General features: G+C 33.3%; 3 protein-coding genes across 3 annotated transcripts; 1 reads left to right on the top strand and 2 right to left on the bottom strand.

The window, feature by feature from the left end:
- The first annotated feature begins 537 nt into the window (after positions 1–537).
- LOC114402652 (vacuolar-sorting receptor 1-like) lies at positions 538–6,145 on the top strand. Its single transcript, XM_028365304.1, has 12 exons — positions 538–1,225; positions 1,927–2,619; positions 2,726–2,814; positions 2,918–2,987; positions 3,061–3,144; positions 3,246–3,322; positions 3,417–3,498; positions 4,566–4,648; positions 4,756–4,822; positions 5,192–5,320; positions 5,406–5,518; positions 5,717–6,145. Exons 1-12 carry the CDS (start codon positions 916–918, stop codon positions 5,813–5,815), a joined length of 1,896 nt encoding a protein of 631 aa, XP_028221105.1. The 5' UTR covers positions 538–915; the 3' UTR covers positions 5,816–6,145.
- Positions 6,146–9,560: 3,415 nt separating this feature from the next.
- Positions 9,561–11,419, bottom strand: LOC114403032 (transcription factor bHLH84-like). The gene is made up of 5 exons (XM_028365747.1): positions 10,723–11,419; positions 10,287–10,541; positions 10,100–10,165; positions 9,947–10,012; positions 9,561–9,847 (listed from the first exon to the last, which is right to left on the bottom strand). Exons 1-5 carry the CDS (start codon positions 11,296–11,298, stop codon positions 9,749–9,751), a joined length of 1,062 nt encoding a protein of 353 aa, XP_028221548.1. The 5' UTR covers positions 11,299–11,419; the 3' UTR covers positions 9,561–9,748.
- Positions 11,420–13,874: 2,455 nt separating this feature from the next.
- Positions 13,875–15,883, bottom strand: LOC114401424 (transcription factor bHLH84-like). The gene is made up of 5 exons (XM_028363939.1): positions 15,213–15,883; positions 14,793–15,041; positions 14,402–14,467; positions 14,244–14,309; positions 13,875–14,122 (listed from the first exon to the last, which is right to left on the bottom strand). The coding sequence occupies exons 1-5, from the start codon at positions 15,801–15,803 to the stop codon at positions 14,018–14,020; spliced, it is 1,077 nt and encodes a 358-aa protein (XP_028219740.1). The 5' UTR covers positions 15,804–15,883; the 3' UTR covers positions 13,875–14,017.
- Positions 15,884–16,755: the final 872 nt, after the last annotated feature.

The following is a 16,755-nucleotide window of genomic DNA, read 5'->3' as shown; positions in this document are numbered from 1 at the left end:
AATTTATATATTAAAAATATTTATTTATTATAAATTTTAACTATAACATAATTTACATATTAAAAATATTTATTTTATATTTTAATTATATCAAATAAATAGTTATCATGTGCATTCTAAGATAAAATACTAGTTAAAATAAAATAAGATATAATATGCCTCTAGATAAATAAAAAAGTCTTTGAGTTATTATTTAGGAATTTTACCTTCTTTTTTATATCAAATTATATTAAACCTATTTTTTTTATTATAATTTATCTAATGATGATTAAGTTTATAATCTTATTTTTTGCTATTTTTTTAAGCACAAACAACCTCTATGGGCGTTGATATACGGGGGTATCTATCCTGTACACGGTATGTTTTCTTTTTTTGAATGGACGCTGTATACGGTACGTAGATAAGATTAATAGTGGAATAAGATTATGTGAAAGAAAAAAAAAACAGTGGGATACGATTTAAGAAAACCTAACCCTCAAAACTTCTACCTCATCAACTGTATATATTTTGTTTATTCTTTCCTTTAATATTCAAGTAAGAAAATAAATAAGTTTAGTATATGCTTAATGGTTAAGACTTAAGAAGAGTTGTTGTCTCCTTGGACTCAACAGAGAGAACCATCTTTGCGTTTCCGAGTCTCCAAGTCTTCTGTTTTACATTGCTGCGCGAGACTTCATTTCATTTTGTGATTATAAATACGCAACTCAATTACCCAACCCAACTTTCTTTTCTTCAACAGCAACAACAACAAAAATCCCACTTCCTTTTTCTTTTTTTTTTTCTTTAATAAGAAACCGCGAGAAGAAAGTAAAAGGTTCGTTTTTACCCTTCTTTCTTCCCAGAAGCGATCTCTAAAGCCGACCCATTTCGGAATTCGGAAAACCCAGTGCTGATCGCTCTCTGGGTGTTCCCAAAATGAAGCTTCGGAGATCTTCGCTGTGCGTCTTTCTAGGGTTTCTGGCGCTGTTCCTTTCGCCGCCGCCGTCAATGGCGAAATTCGTGGTGGAGAAGAACAGCTTGACGGTGACGTCGCCGGACAACATCAAGGGCACGCACGATAGCGCGATTGGGAACTTCGGGATACCCCAATACGGAGGCAGCATGGCTGGGAACGTGTTGTACCCAAAGGACAACAAAAAGGGTTGCAAGGAGTTCGATGAGTATGGGATTTCCTTCAAATCCAAACCCGGTGCTCTTCCCACTATCGTTTTGCTCGATCGAGGAAGTAAGATTCTCTTACCTCTACTCTTTTCGTGTCTGATTTCAAGGTTTCTGGTTCTGCTGGTCTGATTTTAGGTTGTAATTTTGTTTTTGTGGTTGTGAGGTTTTGCAGCTGGTTTTGCTTTGCTTGAGAAGTGTTTTTGGTTCCTTGGTTGCATGTTTCGCTTCTTCTTTTGTCGGCTTAGGTGCACTGCCTTGATGTTTGGTTCATGGGGTTTTGCTATTGCTTGTTCATGTATCTTTGGGTAGAATAATTGATAGATAAACACGGGTCTTAGGTTTTATTTCGGAAGTTTGAATTCATGTTTGATCGTGCAAAATTACGTAAAAATAGCGACTAACGTGATTTTAGGTAAATGCTCATACATTTGGTTCTGTGTTGAGGAATTGATTCTCAGTCTAGAATTGGTTATGAGTTGAAACAATCTAGGTAGCATTATACTGAGTTTTATTGCTAACCTGCTTTTAGAATAAAAACATCCAAACGTTAATCACTTCACCTTAAAATCAATTTTAACCAAAATTAATCACTTCAAAATTAATTCCATTCAAAGGTAATTTTACAAACACTCGTCCCAACACACAGTTATCTATGAGTTCAAATTTGTGGTGTGCTTTTGCACAAGTGACATGCTGTAAGTATGAACAGGTCTCAATATGTTGCTTGGGTGTATTCTAAGTGTTTTTTATGTGTTCCTTTCGCAGATTGCTTCTTTGCTTTGAAGGTATGGAATGCACAGAAGGCTGGAGCTTCTGCTGTTCTTGTTGCGGATGATATTGTGGAAAAGTTGATAACCATGGACACTCCTGAGGAGGATGTGTCATCTGCAAAATACATAGAGAACATAACAATACCTTCTGCTCTCATTGAGAAAAGTTTTGGTGAAAAGTTGAAAGATGCCATAAGTAATGGGGATATGGTCAATGTCAATCTTGATTGGAGAGAGGCTGTCCCCCACCCGGATGACCGTGTGGAGTATGAATTGTGGACCAACAGCAATGACGAGTGTGGAGTTAAATGTGATATGTTGATGGAATTTGTGAAAGATTTTAAAGGTGCAGCACAGATATTGGAGAAAGGTGGTTATACTCAATTCACACCCCATTATATAACTTGGTACTGTCCTCAGGCATTCACAATGAGCAAACAGTGCAAGTCCCAGTGCATAAATCATGGAAGATATTGTGCTCCGGATCCTGAGCAAGATTTCAGCACTGGTTATGATGGGAAAGATGTGGTTATTGAAAATTTAAGGCAGCTATGTGTTTTCAAGGTGGCAAATGAAACCAAAAAGCCTTGGGTGTGGTGGGACTATGTCACTGATTTTCAAATTAGATGCCCAATGAAGGAGAAAAAATATAACAAGAAATGTGCTGATGCTGTCATTGAATCACTTGGCAAGTGAATCTGTTATTTGCTTATTATGTTTTCTGTTAGTAGTTGATGATGACTTCTCAAATATGATTATTCAGTATCTCAAATATGTTTGTTCAATATCTGCAGGCCTTGATATTAAAAAGATTGAAAGGTGCATGGGAGACCCAAATGCTGATTCTGAAAATCCTGTCTTGAAAGAAGAGCAAGATGCCCAAGTACTCCTCTATTTCATTAATTAGTTTTTTATTTTATGTTACCATTTAATTGGTTGCACATCAGATTGTTATATATAGATTTTTAACAAACTAGTGTTTGTAGGTTGGTAAGGGGTCACGAGGTGATGTTACCATATTGCCTACTCTAGTTGTCAATAATAGGCAGTATCGAGGTTTGTACTGTGTGCTTCTCTGATAGATATTGATCTGGATTTCCAATTCTTAAGCATTCATTTTTTGTTCCAGGAAAATTGGAGAAAGGTGCTGTTATGAAAGCTATCTGTGCTGGTTTTGAAGAAACTACTGAACCAGCTGTTTGTTTGAGCAGTGGTAAATGCTGACTTTCTTTTGGTTGTGGGGGGATCTATTTTTGTTTACTTGTTAGTTTTGAACCTGAATTGTTTTTTGGGTTGCAAATCTTCTCTTGGCAGATGTGGAGACAAATGAGTGTTTGGAGAATAATGGTGGTTGTTGGCAGGATAAAGTAGCTAACATCACCGCATGCAAGGTATTTGTACTTCAATAAAATAATTATATAGCAAAAGAGCATTCCTGGTTCCATTTTTCTGTATTTCTGATTATATATGTGAATAATTTCTCAGGATACGTTCCGTGGGAGAGTATGTGAATGCCCCCTGGTGGATGGTGTGCAATTTAAAGGAGATGGTTATACAACCTGTGCAGGTTAAAATATAAACATATCTATTTTCATAAATTTCATTTAAGCTATATCTAATTTCGTGCATGTTATTTGTAATTGAAAAAAAGGATGAAATTATAAGGATGCATATTTAACATTATGAACAGTAATCCATGATCACCCTGTGCATAAAAGTCACTGTCATAATTTTTTATTTTGAAAATGTTATGCTTAATGAAATTTAGTGGTTCCTGAGTTAAATGTTTACTTATTGCCATCAATTAGGTGCATTGGGTAAAACGGTGTGATGATAATTTAGTTTTAGTAGGGGTTATAAGGTTGGCTTGGTGGTAAAGGGAGAAGGTGGGGGGGGGGGGGGGGGGGGGGAGGTCGTGGGTTCGAATTTTCCCACTAACAAAAAACTAACAATTACTTGTCTTTTAAGCCTGTTCAAATAAGCCCACCTATTAATTGTTGTCGGTTACTTTTTCCAATTTTTTTTAAACTTCTTTTAAACTGTTTTTAATCTTTTATGCCTGTTTGATTAAGCCCACTTTTCGCTCACTTTTTCCTATTCTATTTGTTTTTACCTTTATTTTTATTTTTTTTTAATCTTTTAAGCCATTTCAATTAAGTTCCCCATTTGTCGCTAATGCTTTTCCTATTATAAGGGTTTTACTTAACTGCCCCTAATAATGCTTCTTTCTTCCCACTTTAATTCTCCACTTTTTTGCCAAAATGTAATATGTCCCCCCTATTAAGTTCCTCTTTTTTATAAGACATGAAAACTTCGTGTTCCCCTTTCTTCTTTTATATCTTCTTGGTTCTTCACTATGAATATTGTTTTCTAGAGTTCACAATAGCGGCCATCCCACTATCTGCTATAATTTTTGGGGGTGGTTGCTCCACGCTACTATCCAGGATTCACTACTTAGTTTTTACACATGTTGGGATACTGTTGGAAGCTTTTAGCTTTACATTATAGGGACCTGGTTTAAAATTTAATAAAATTATAAGTACCTATAATATAGACTAGAGAATAATTTAACCTTCCTTTTTTTTTTTTATGTATTCATAGTTTTTATTCAACTAGTGTCTTCTGGGTTTGCAGCTAGTGGACCTGGGCGTTGCAAGATAAACAATGGAGGTTGTTGGCATGAAGCTAGGAATGGACATGCATATTCTGCTTGTTCGGTTAGTAATTACTAAGTTCTTGAAATGTTGACACTTTACTCTGCATGGTTTGTAAATCTATAATGGAAACTGAACTGTGACATAAATTGCCATTGCTTCATGGACAGGATGATGGAGGGGTTAAATGCCAGTGTCCTGCAGGCTTTAAAGGTGATGGTGTCAAAAACTGTGAAGGTGAGATATATTTATGTTGTCTTACATTATTATTTTTTCCCCAGATTGAATCCTGGATCCTGTTTTTAATATTGTTGTACATGCACATACATACATAAACTTCTAGTGTAAAACATTTTGAACTAAATCAAGACCTGAGGATGATAAAAATGTCTCAAAATAGGAAGACGTATAGCTGTCTCAGTAATTGAAACTGGCTTTTATGTAAATTATACTCAGATACTTCATATTTTAACTTCATCTCACTGTTAAAGTAGTTGTGTACTTGTATTAATCCTTTGCCTTGGCATTGTTAATTGATGATATCTTTGAATGTTTTCATCATAACTAAAAGCCAAATATCTGAACTCCTTTTGCTTCACCTTTCAGACATTGATGAATGCAAAGAGAAGAAAGCTTGTCAGTGCCCTGAATGTAGCTGCAAGAATACTTGGGGAAGCTATGACTGCACTTGCAGTGGGGATCTTTTGTATATAAGGGACCACGATACTTGCATAAGTGAGTTAAATACACTTGATATCCTTTTACTTGCATGGCATTTGAATTGCTTGGTTTCATTTATTTCCAACTGGGTATCCTGCAGGTAAAACTGCCAGTCAGGAGGGAAGATCAGCCTGGGCTGCTTTTTGGGTTATTTTAGTTGGCTTAGTTGTGGCTGCTGCAGGGGCATACCTTGTGTACAAATACAGAATAAGGGTAAGCTTTGTCACATTTTCAGTTTGGTGATGCTATTAGATATTTAGATGCCTTTTTTTATTCAATTCTAAATTTTATATAGCATTGTGGCATGCAACGAGAAGCATTAAATTCGGTATCATCTGAGACTTGTTAGAAACTCAAATATGAGAACATGAAATTTGCAATTTACCGGTATTTTTGTTGGTGTTTTTGCAGTCATATATGGATTCTGAAATCAGAGCCATCATGGCACAGTATATGCCCTTGGACAGCCAAGGAGAAGTTGTAAATCACGTGCACGAAGAAAGAGCGTGAATTGTCAGTCTCTTTGGATATTGTGTGTGAAGCCTGGGTGTGGCTTACCCTGTGTACCCTTTTGAGTTCAGATTCTGAGCATTTGAATTTGATAGACTCTGTATCATATGGACAATAAAAGGTTCAGAATTAGATAGTTATCCTACGCTTTTTATTGGGGATGTAGCAAATTGTATACTTAATTTAGGCCAGACTTTTTTAAGTTATTTCATTTCACTAGATTCTAGGATTTCTGTTTATGTGACTTCTTGAGTTCCACACTTGTGATTGTAACCTATCGTGTTTTTTTCAGTACAGGCTTAAGTTAACATTGTTGTTCTTCTTCTCCCATTGATTGGCGGGGTGTTCTTCCTCTCCCCTCTTAATTTGTTTGTTGGTTCTTTCTAATCAGCATGACACCCATGGTCTAAAACTGGGACAAATATGCGCTTGTCATCATTTGATTTGAGTAAATGATAACAAGGAACATAATTAATTCTAGTTTTGTCCTCTAATGTGAGAAGGCTTCATGAAATTGCATTCCCATTATGAGAATGGTAATGAATTTAGGAATTAGTGATTTTATGTCTGGTTTATACATGAACATCAGCTTTGCTGACTTATGCTGAATTTATAGGGAAAAATACTTTTTTTAGTAGGAACGAGCATACTTTCTCTTATTCTTTTACTCTTCTTAATGACTATTAGGTCAAGCTGTAAGATGGAAATGATTTTCGTAGCATGTGGCATGAAATTTGTAGTAGTCGACTAGTCTTACTATTAGTCACGAGACAACTTCCTCCTTTTCTTATTTGGATTAACTTATTTTGCATTTCAGTCTTCGTAGAATATTTTTCAGTAATATATATTTCTGATAATCCAAGTTAAATCAATGGTGCTATAAGACATTAAGACTTGATATTTTCATCCAACTTGTTTTTCGGAATTAAGGTACGCCAAGTATCACTATCAATATCAACTTGACAATGTTTTTTGTTTACTGAAGCAAAATTAGTTATTTGGTTTAAGATTTTTTTTATTTTTTAATTTAAGAATATTCTTACTTTCAGTTTATTTCCTACTTCTATGAATTTGAACAGAAAACAGTAAAAATTATTTTCAAGGTTTTGTATATAATTTTTTTAAACGAAAAATAAAATAAAATTGAGAAAAAAATTGTACCTGAAAGAAAAAATAAAATCACAATTAACTTCAAGTGTATATCATGTTAAATTAATTAGATAATGCCCACAGCATTCAAGGTACTTTGTTTTAATTGCACAACGGAATTTCAAAGTGAAAACTCAAAGCAAAGAAAAAATAAATAAAGAAAACGAATTGCGCTTTTGTGTTACATAACATTCTTATATAGCCATCTTCTCCTCAATTTGGTCCATAAGAATTTTTCACTATCCAATGGTTTAACCATCTTCAGTTCCATATCCCACTGATGTAATAGCATGGTTGAGTGTCCCATATATTTGTTTTTTGAATATTCCCCGCTAAAATTGAGACAAATATTAGTTAGATTTAGTTTAAATACTAACTTCACTTTTAAAGAAATTGAATTTTAGGAACTTACCGATTTATATCTATCAAACTTCTTTTTCAAGGTTAATCATTGCAAATAGGAACAATCTCATAGTCATTAATGGTAACGACATTAGCATTTTTCTATAAAGAAAAAAATTAACACTAAAACCAGCAATAAGCCAATTATTAAAATTATCTAAAACTGACCTTAGGATTACATGCACGCTAAAGAAGAACTCAGTACGTGTAATCCTTATCCGTGTTGATGTCATTGTTGATTATGTACTCATAAGCGAGCTCTATTAGTCCTCCCTTGCATCCACAACATTCTTTGACAAAATCCACTAACTCTTGGTTTGCTAGCTCAATTAACTTGCCTATTTTTATTTGGGTGATTCCTTACACTGCCGTTGTTGTTGCAAATGCCCTACAACTCCCTATGATAATAATAAATTAAAAAAACATAACAATACTTTTAAATAAAGTATTATTTTAAACATAATAATTAGAATTTAATTTTAATATATTATTAATGTTTCAAGGCATGTTAAGCAAAAATGAATTTTGTGATTTGGTTGACATTTGGGACAATTGGAGAATTAGGAATTAAGGTATCCAATTTTGAATGTTGTTTTATAGTAAAATGGTAGAAATGTATCAAAACTAGAAAATAGAAAATCACATGAAATAAATACAAGTACTTACAGCAATGGTATCTTTTTCATCTCTGACTCTCGTGACAGCACAAATTTCCTCCTCAAGTCGATGGATTCGAGTATAGAGAAAGGATGACCACTCTATTATAATATGTCCTCCCAAATGAGGAAAAAGAAGCGTGCAAAAAGAATTTGTGGATGCACAAGTTTTGCTCATGTATGCAGGTATATCAAAAAGTAACAATAGCATTTTTTTTTATCGTCTCAGCATAAATCAAAAGGCGCTTTTAATTCCATCATAAAGAACAATATGTCTATTCATATACAGTATCTTAATCCACGTATAATATCAGAAAATAGTAAAAATTATTTTTAAGGTTTAGTATATAAATTTTTTAAACAAAAAATAAAGTAAAATTGAGAAAATATTTTTGTAACTGAAAGAAAAAATAAACGCACGGTAGAAGATCTCAAGTCACAATTAATTTCTAGTGTACATCATGTTATATTAATTAGATAATGCCAACAACATTCAAGGTTCATTCACAATAAATAAATTAACAAAATCATATACACCTCCAAACCTCAATGTATCGTCTTATTCATTTGCTTGATCTGGCTAGCTTCTTATCATGGCTGGAAAAGGAAAATTGCAATCCTTAGTATTTGTTGTTATTATTCTGTGTCATGCTCGTTTTGGCTGAACATCCAAGATGAGATGAAACAACCACTTAACACTCTAAAATAAAATCTTAAAAAGTATAAAAATAATTAATCGTGATTTATTAGATGTTAAGGATATAATTTGAAAAATGATTTAATGCATCTAGAAGGAAGGAATAAATCATAAAATGCAGATTAATAAGCCAAAAAATAATAAAAGAAACAAATTAGTTAATTCAATTTTGGAGATTTGGCAAGAAGAGAAGTATTGATACCTTTTAAAATACTATTTTAACATAAAAAAAATCTGTAAATTTTGAAATTTTTTGTAAGAATAGGATGATTTTTAAGATTTTTTTTTGAAAAAATATGATTAAGATGTTATAATTTGGATTTTTAATGTATTTATAACATAAAATTTGAAAGTATTTTATGGATGTACAAGATTTTTATATAGATTCTTTTAAAAAAATACTCAAATTTTAACAAATAAATGATAAGTTTTGGAGAATTAATAGATTTTGTTAAAATCTTGTAAATTGATAACATGCTTCCAGATAGCAAGTTAAGTTAAATTTAATGTAACGTAGTGTTTTTTCTTCTTTTTTTTTTGCGTAAAATACATCTCATTCAGGTTGCTTCCAACGTGGAAAAATAAGGAATCGTCTACTTTTATCTGGGACAATCCCTTAATTTTTCCAAACAACTTGCCGTGACAAATACTCCACATTGAAATTCAGTTAACTATCATTCCATTCTGGATGAATGTCATTGCTCTAGAATCTAGATAACTCCAATACACTATAAGGTAAGACCAAGATGAAAATGATTCGAGGAGGCTATTAAAACGGTGGAAACAAACATAATATATATATATATATATATATATAAATCATGAGTAAACAGCCAATAAATCAACTGAAATTGATGTCTCATAGTTAAAATAATACACAAGGGTTGCTTAATTGATTAATTAATCTCATACTTCCTTATAATTAAATGCCAGTTAATACATAATAGAACATAAACATCACAAAAGGGCACCCTCAGCTCTCAAATTGCTGCATTCCCTTTCATTGCTATGCAGCCAAAGGCAATATATTTATGGTTGTTTGGTTGGGGTAATATTGAGGTCTAGTCCAATGTTCATTCCATTGTAAGCAATGGGAGCGTACATCCAGAGATCATCTGAGCTCAGAAGCTGTTAAATTCGATGAAACATGAATGAGTCTCACTATATTTCTTATAGTATAAAATATATTTTACACTGAACGAAGGAGGATCCTCAAGTTGTTGTTACCTTAATTTGGAGTTGCAAAAACTTCACATATTTGACAGCTTCCTCCAGCATGGTGCTTATATCGACCTGCAATTTCATGAGGAAGCAAAATTCTGCATCTTAACCACTTGTTTGACTTTGACAGTAGTTGGATATTGTTATTGAGAGAGCTACCTTGGTTCCATTGGGGACAAGGTGTTGTAGGATTCTCAACCTTTCATTTATTCTTTCTCTTCTTCTCTGCATTGTACAAAAGGAAAAACCTCTTGAGATCTAATCCTTCCACACTTCACAGTACAAGGAAATCATAAAATTATTGGCAAGGATTAGTTTGATAAAATGCACTTGGCAAAGGACATACCCTTGCATATACACTCTGTGGATCAGTAGCAGAACCTCTATTAGCTGTTGATTTTTTCCCCTTTAACTTAAGAGATGTAGAATCCTCGAGGCTCAAACTTGAAGATCCTCCTCCATTTAGCTCCTGAGAAGCATTGGAGTCATCATCCTCTGAGCAGAAACCCTGAAGATCAGGACTTCTACCCTCCTCAGAGTTACTTATAGAATCAGATTTTGGTTTCTTCATAGATTTAACATTTTTCTTGCTCTTTCGTACCTATGAAATCATTAAATCAAAATTATCAAATCATGATAAGAAGAACCACACAAAATCAAACACATGCCATAAATTCTGCCGAAAAAGGAAATTCTTATGTAACTACATTACTATAGGACTAAGAAACAGGAGTAGTAAGTGATTTACTTAGAAAAGAATATCATAATTTATGTTATTCTACCTGCATTGAGCCCCTAGATCTTTTTCCTGACTTCTCCAGATTGGTGTTTATATCCTCTTGTGCAGCTTCAGAAACTAGTACTTCACATTCCTGGTGATCCTGCAATTTCTTGTCAGCAATAACCTCTAGACCTAACTCTTCATCAGTGTTTTCATTTATCTGTTGGCTGTCACTCCCTTGAACATTATATGGGCTAAACTTGGCATCCCCCAAGGGAAAACCCACAGACATGTAGCCAATGTTGGCTACTGGATCACACTTATTACCACTTGTAGTAGGAAAAATATTGCTACTATCAGCAGTGAAGCTACTTCCTTGTGAAAAACATAAATAATTAGTATTACTATTATCAGCATTTGCATGAAAATATGGACTTTCATTGATTCCTGTCACGCTCACTATTGTTGATTCATGGCCAGGCCATATTGCAGATGGAATTCCCAAATTGAAGTTTCCACACAGGTTCTCAGGGAGTGAACAGTTACCAAGCAACTGGCTCATAAAGTCAGCTTCCTCAGCTGTGTAGAATCCACTAAGAGAACTCCACTCTTCAGAAATTTGCTCAACAGGATCCATTTTTTCTTCTTCTTTGGTGTGGCTCGTCTTTTTCTATTGCTGATGTAGAAGAAGCCCACTTTTAGAATGAGAACAGTGCTCTATTTATACCCAACAAGCAGAAAACCATATACCACTAAGGATTGACTTCATCCATATAAAAAGATCTCAATTCATAATTGGCAATAATTAGCATCTGACAAAGTCCTACACCCTTAAATCAATATGCAAAAGTCCTTGGTGGGACCACTTATAACTGAAGAGGTCCCAGTTCCAAGTATTTGGTTTTCATTAGAATATCAACATATCATTATTAACCTGGGGAAATATAAGGTGGGTGGAATGGTGAAGGGAGAAGTGAAGGGAAAAAAGATCATGGATTTGATCTCCTCTGCGAACAAAATTAACATTCTAACAACTAATATTTACCGATAAAAAATCATTATTAACCCCTATACGGATTTCCTAGACCTGAAAACTCCTCCGACAGATGAGAGAGAAGCACAATATTTAAGTATTTCTGAGTGAGAATTAGGAGATTTGGAGGGTTTTATAAATAGAATTACACCTGTTAAATTGTGAGATAGACGTGGTATGATATTTATATGAATTATGTTTTAGACAAAATAAAAATGACGTATGCAAGAAGGACGGCTTGAGATCGTGGAGGTAAGTCTTGACATTCTAAAACTGTTTTCAAATCTAGACAGCATTATCTGCTAACTGTGTTTTTGTTCCCTCTAGAGCTGTTAAAAACCTACCACATTCTGTTCATGATTTCAACTCAGTTTTCAGTTACAGATTTTGCATACATTACGTGGATGGATATAATGCGAGATTCTCCTAACCGAGTTTAGCATTTTATGTTAATGCTGAGTTGGGAAGCTGAGATCTAATCCAGAAGTGAAGTAGGCTAGAAAACAAAGGCAAAAATTAAGCATTTATATATGAAGATTAGTTCTGGTTTCAGGGCATTGTTCTATATTCTCGATTGTATTTTATGTTTATGGTATTGGAATATATGGACAACAATATATTCCTTCTGAGATATCGATTAAGAAGATTTGTTGTATTTTAGTATATCCTTGGTGAGTACGTGAGTGCCCGTTTGATTAGATGAGAGATTCTACCTGCAGTAAGATTCCTCTTACACTCAAATTTAAGAATGTTCTGTGTAAGATCAGTGATGCTACAAGCCTTAGCTAGGAATTACAGTGCTATTACTTCAATGCTAGTACTTTTATTTTGTATTACATTGCTCTATTTTTTTTTTTTTTTACCAGTTGAATCCGGTTCATTATGGAACAGACTTCCATCAACTATCATACGAACCAGGAATGCTACTATTACATTGTTCTAATTTTCACGTATCTTATGTTTTAGGATTTTTTTTTATTTAATTGTAATTAATTAATTAATTATGATTTAGTATTAATATGAACAAAGATTAGAGTTTAATGTTTATGTGTATAATACTATTATTCAATTATAAATCATAGTTAATATGATTTTAAAAATTAATAAATAAACTTATCATACATACAGTGAAAAACTATCCTATCTGTGCATAATCTTCTTTTTCTAAATATTAATACATTTTCTTTTTATTTTACAATTAACACATCGTATCATATTAAGTTATTATCAAATATTTTAGATTCAATGTATATTGTCTCCTCAATATCTCTAAATCTTTAGTAGAACTTGTTGGAACATGTTTGTATATAAGGTTGTCTCAACACCTTCGACAGTTTATCATTCGTAGCCATTAAGTGTAATTATGTAATTTAAATATATTTTTTGTTTTCATAATTTATTTAGTTTAATTATATTTTTAGTCTATAAATTGTTTTATTTTAACTTTGATCTCAATAGTTTATAGGAACAAAATGTATTTAAATTTAATTTGTTTTTTTTCTGTTAATGAATAAGCTTAATAATATAGTTACATTCCAATAAATGAATAGGGTAGCACGGATGGTACAAGCATAAAAAAAGCATCACCCTATAACGACGTGTGTTTGTATCTTCAAGTAGTTGGTAACTTGGTATAACATTTAATTAAATTACCTGAAAAAAACATTTAATTAAATTTATTCATGGTGGCTAAGTTGTCCTGGAGCCAGGGGATCAATAAATTAATTCTTAAAGTTAAATAAGGGCTGGAGATATATACAGCATGTTTCGATAAATTAGTATTTTAGACAGCTCTATACATAAACTATAAATATGTACATCTGGTACGTACGCCACAGAAAATAAACATGTAAATAAATCATATACAAGCAAAATTGTCATGATCCCCGTTATTAAATAAAAACGAAATAGAAGTAGACAAATTTTAGTTTCACCATGCCACGTGATCCAAATTTATACTCATTGTTAATACCCAGTTAACTCAAATTATTGATATATATCTAAACTTTCTCGGCAACTTTGCAGAAAATTTAAGTAAGTGAAAAGCAAATGTAATTAACTTAAAAGTCATTGATATATGACATATTGCGAAAGAAGTAAAAGACTGAAATGTGTGGATATTCTACTCCTCCAAATTGTTTGCTTAAGGAATTACCAAGTTAACTCAAATTAATGTCCCGTTTCTCGAAAGGGCTTGTTTGATTAATTAATCCCGACTACAGTTTGCAGGATTCAACCCTATTATATAAATGAATTAACAAAAACATCATAAAGTGGCAATTTAAGTTAATGAAATATTATATCCTCTTTAATTGCTATGCTATCACATTGATCTTCCTTTGGTTGGAGAAATACCGAGGTCTAGTCCAATGTTTATTCCATTGTAAACAATTGGAGCATACATCCACAAATCTTCAGAGCTCAGAAGCTGTTTCATCCAAATAAAAAATGTTAGAAAAAAAATGAATCAATAATCACTATCTTTTGCAAAATGGAAAATATCTTTGCAATCAGCTAAATTTATATGGGAAGGTTTTCCAAGTTGTTACCTTAATTTGGAGCTGTAAAAACTTAACGTATTGGACAGCTTCTTCAAGCATGGTGCTGATATCCACCTACAATTAACGAAGAAAGAGCTTGAGAATTTGAACACCTTCACCAATTGTTAAGCAATAGTTCAATTGCCACTGACTCCTGAGAGAGTTACCTTAGTTCCGTTGGGGACAAGATTTTGCAGTATTCTCAGCCTTTCATTTATTCTTTCTCTTCTCTTCTGCACAACACGAGAGGAAGAACCCTTTAGGCATAACGAAAGATGTTTATTTGAGGACAAAGACAGTATTGCTATCAAGGTTTTAAATTACGGTCACAATCATGTTGTAGTGTTATTGTAATCTTTGATATTGTGAAAAATTGCTGACAAATAGAACTGATATTGTAAATGTAAAGGTTTTTACAGTAGTGAAAACTCTAAAAACCTTAACCTTCAGCCGAAATCATGGTGGTGGACCATATTTTAAAACCTTATTAAGTGATCATACATGTGCAGTTGTCATTGTGATTTTATTGAAGAAATGTCCTTCAAAAGGGTGACTTACTCTTGCATAGAGGCTCTGTGGATCAGTGGCGGCACTGGTAGTTGCTCTTGATTTTCTATGCAAATTAGGAGGTGCAGGATCTTTTGATGCCCCTCCATTTGGCTCAAGATAAGCATTAGAGTCACTCTGTGAAAAACAGCTATTATTCCTTTGGACTTGGAGGCTCAAGCTTCTATCATCTTCATCGTTGCTAGTTGAAGCAGATTTTGAATTTTTCCTTGATTTAGCATTCCTCGATGTTTTTGGGACCTACATAATAAAATCATGATCATAATCCAACATAAGTAAACAACATAACTCAAACATTCTGAAGAAAAAAAAAATACATACATATATATATATATATATATATATATATATAAATACACATAATGATAGCACTAGCTAGCTAGCAGAATTTTTAACTTGGTATCATTCTACCTCTATTGAGCTCTTTAGTCTTTTTGGTAGGTTCTCCAGGTTTCTGCTTCTATCTTCCTCTACAGGTTCAGAAACCATCATTTCATACTCTCTCTTAGCCTGCAAATTGTTGTCAGCAATAGCCAATTTCCATGGGTCAAGACTTGACTCTTCATCAGTATTTTCATTTATCTGTTGGCTTAAGTAGTCATCACATTGAAAACTATGGGGACTAAATTTGGCATCTCCAAGGCACAAAACCATGGGCACAGAATCAAAGTTTGTTTCTGGATCACAGGAGTAGGTTCCACTACTTGTAGTGGAAAAGATATTATTACCACTATTATCAGTGCTGGAGCTACTCCCTTGTGAGAAACACAAAAAATTAGTATCTGTAAAATTTGGAGGAAGGTATGAGTTGCTATTAGTGTCTGTCATGGCCACTATTGTGGACTCATGGCCAGGCCAAAAGCCAAAAGTGGTATTTCCACTGTGCTTTTCAGTGACTGAAGTGTTACCACCAAACAACTGAACCATGAAGTCGGCTTCTTCAGTTGTGTGAAATCCACAAAGAGAACCCCATTCTTCAGAAACCAATTGAACAGGTTCCATTTTTTTCTTCTTTCTTTTAAAACCTGTGAGAAGAAAGGGTTCTCTTCTTTTAGGGTGATAGTATGTAACTGAACTTAAGAAACTTGGTTTGTTTCTAATGATAGGAAAGTGAGAGCATTACTGGTACATATATACTCAACAACCTAACTACCTAAGGTAATGCCAAAAAGGGATTGGATTCATGTATGGAAAAAGATCCCATTCATCATTGGAAAGAATTAAGCGCTGACAAATTACTAATACTCAAAAATTAATTTCCATTAGCCTTGATGGGACCCGTTATAACTTAGAAGACTCTGCTCATTGACTTTATTTTTGTTAAAATAATAATAAATAATAATCCTCGAATGGGGCTTATAATTCCCCTCTCAGGTGAGAAAGAAATACAATGATCAAGTATTATTGCTGAAAGAGACACTAGTGTGGGACTTGGTACATTATTAGAGACAAATAAAGAGAATGAAAAAATGTCAATTTTGAGACTTTGAGGCTGGCCATGAATATGATATTAATATAACAAGCATTATTTGTGTTAGACAGAACGAACGAAAATGACATTGACATGGAAAATTGAAGGAATTGAGCTCTAGGCGTGGTGGTGTCTCATATCTGTCAGACATTCTAAATACCTAATTTAATTTGAATCGGACAGTGACTGTGTTGTCTGCCAATTTGATTCATGTACCCTCCCAAGCAGTCTAAAACCCATCGAGTTCCCTCAACTCATGACTCTGTTTTGCTAATCTTTTTTAACCTATATTTATCTAACATGTTCTGTGTTGAGGTCATTTTATTGGTTTGTCTCAAAGCATTTTTATTTACAAATTTTCCAAGTAATTTTGATAATAAGTCTGTAGATAAGTTATATTTGATAAAAATAGCTGATGAGTTTTTAAGTTGAAAAATCATAGACTAATTTTTAATTATAAGATGTTTAGTTAGTTTTTTGAAT

This window comes from Glycine soja, chromosome 20, assembly GCF_004193775.1.
Source record: "Glycine soja cultivar W05 chromosome 20, ASM419377v2, whole genome shotgun sequence".
Taxonomy (NCBI): domain Eukaryota; kingdom Viridiplantae; phylum Streptophyta; class Magnoliopsida; order Fabales; family Fabaceae; genus Glycine; species Glycine soja.
The sequence above is the reverse complement of the archived record's forward strand: the minus strand, read 5'-3'. Positions and strand labels throughout refer to the sequence as shown.

Bases quoted from the DNA above. Each gene is read 5' to 3' on its own strand.
- LOC114401424 (XM_028363939.1), bottom strand. From the start codon at position 15,803: ATGGAACCTGTTCAATTGGTTTCTGAAGAATGGGGTTCTCTTTGTGGA. The intron at 15,042-15,212 runs GTAGAATGATAC...TTTATTATGTAG, and splicing joins GACTAAAGAGCTCAATAGAG to GTCCCAAAAACATCGAGGAA. The intron at 14,123-14,243 runs GTAACAACTTGG...TGGATGAAACAG, and splicing joins TTTTACAGCTCCAAATTAAG to CTTCTGAGCTCTGAAGATTT.
- LOC114403032 (XM_028365747.1), bottom strand. From the start codon at position 11,298: ATGGATCCTGTTGAGCAAATTTCTGAAGAGTGGAGTTCTCTTAGTGGA. The intron at 10,542-10,722 runs GTAGAATAACAT...ATGATTTCATAG, and splicing joins GATCTAGGGGCTCAATGCAG to GTACGAAAGAGCAAGAAAAA. The intron at 9,848-9,946 runs GTAACAACAACT...CGAATTTAACAG, and splicing joins TTTTGCAACTCCAAATTAAG to CTTCTGAGCTCAGATGATCT.
- LOC114402652 (XM_028365304.1), top strand. From the start codon at position 916: ATGAAGCTTCGGAGATCTTCGCTGTGCGTCTTTCTAGGGTTTCTGGCG. The intron at 2,620-2,725 runs GCAAGTGAATCT...CAATATCTGCAG, and splicing joins TGCTGTCATTGAATCACTTG to GCCTTGATATTAAAAAGATT. The intron at 3,499-4,565 runs GTTAAAATATAA...CTGGGTTTGCAG, and splicing joins TGGTTATACAACCTGTGCAG to CTAGTGGACCTGGGCGTTGC.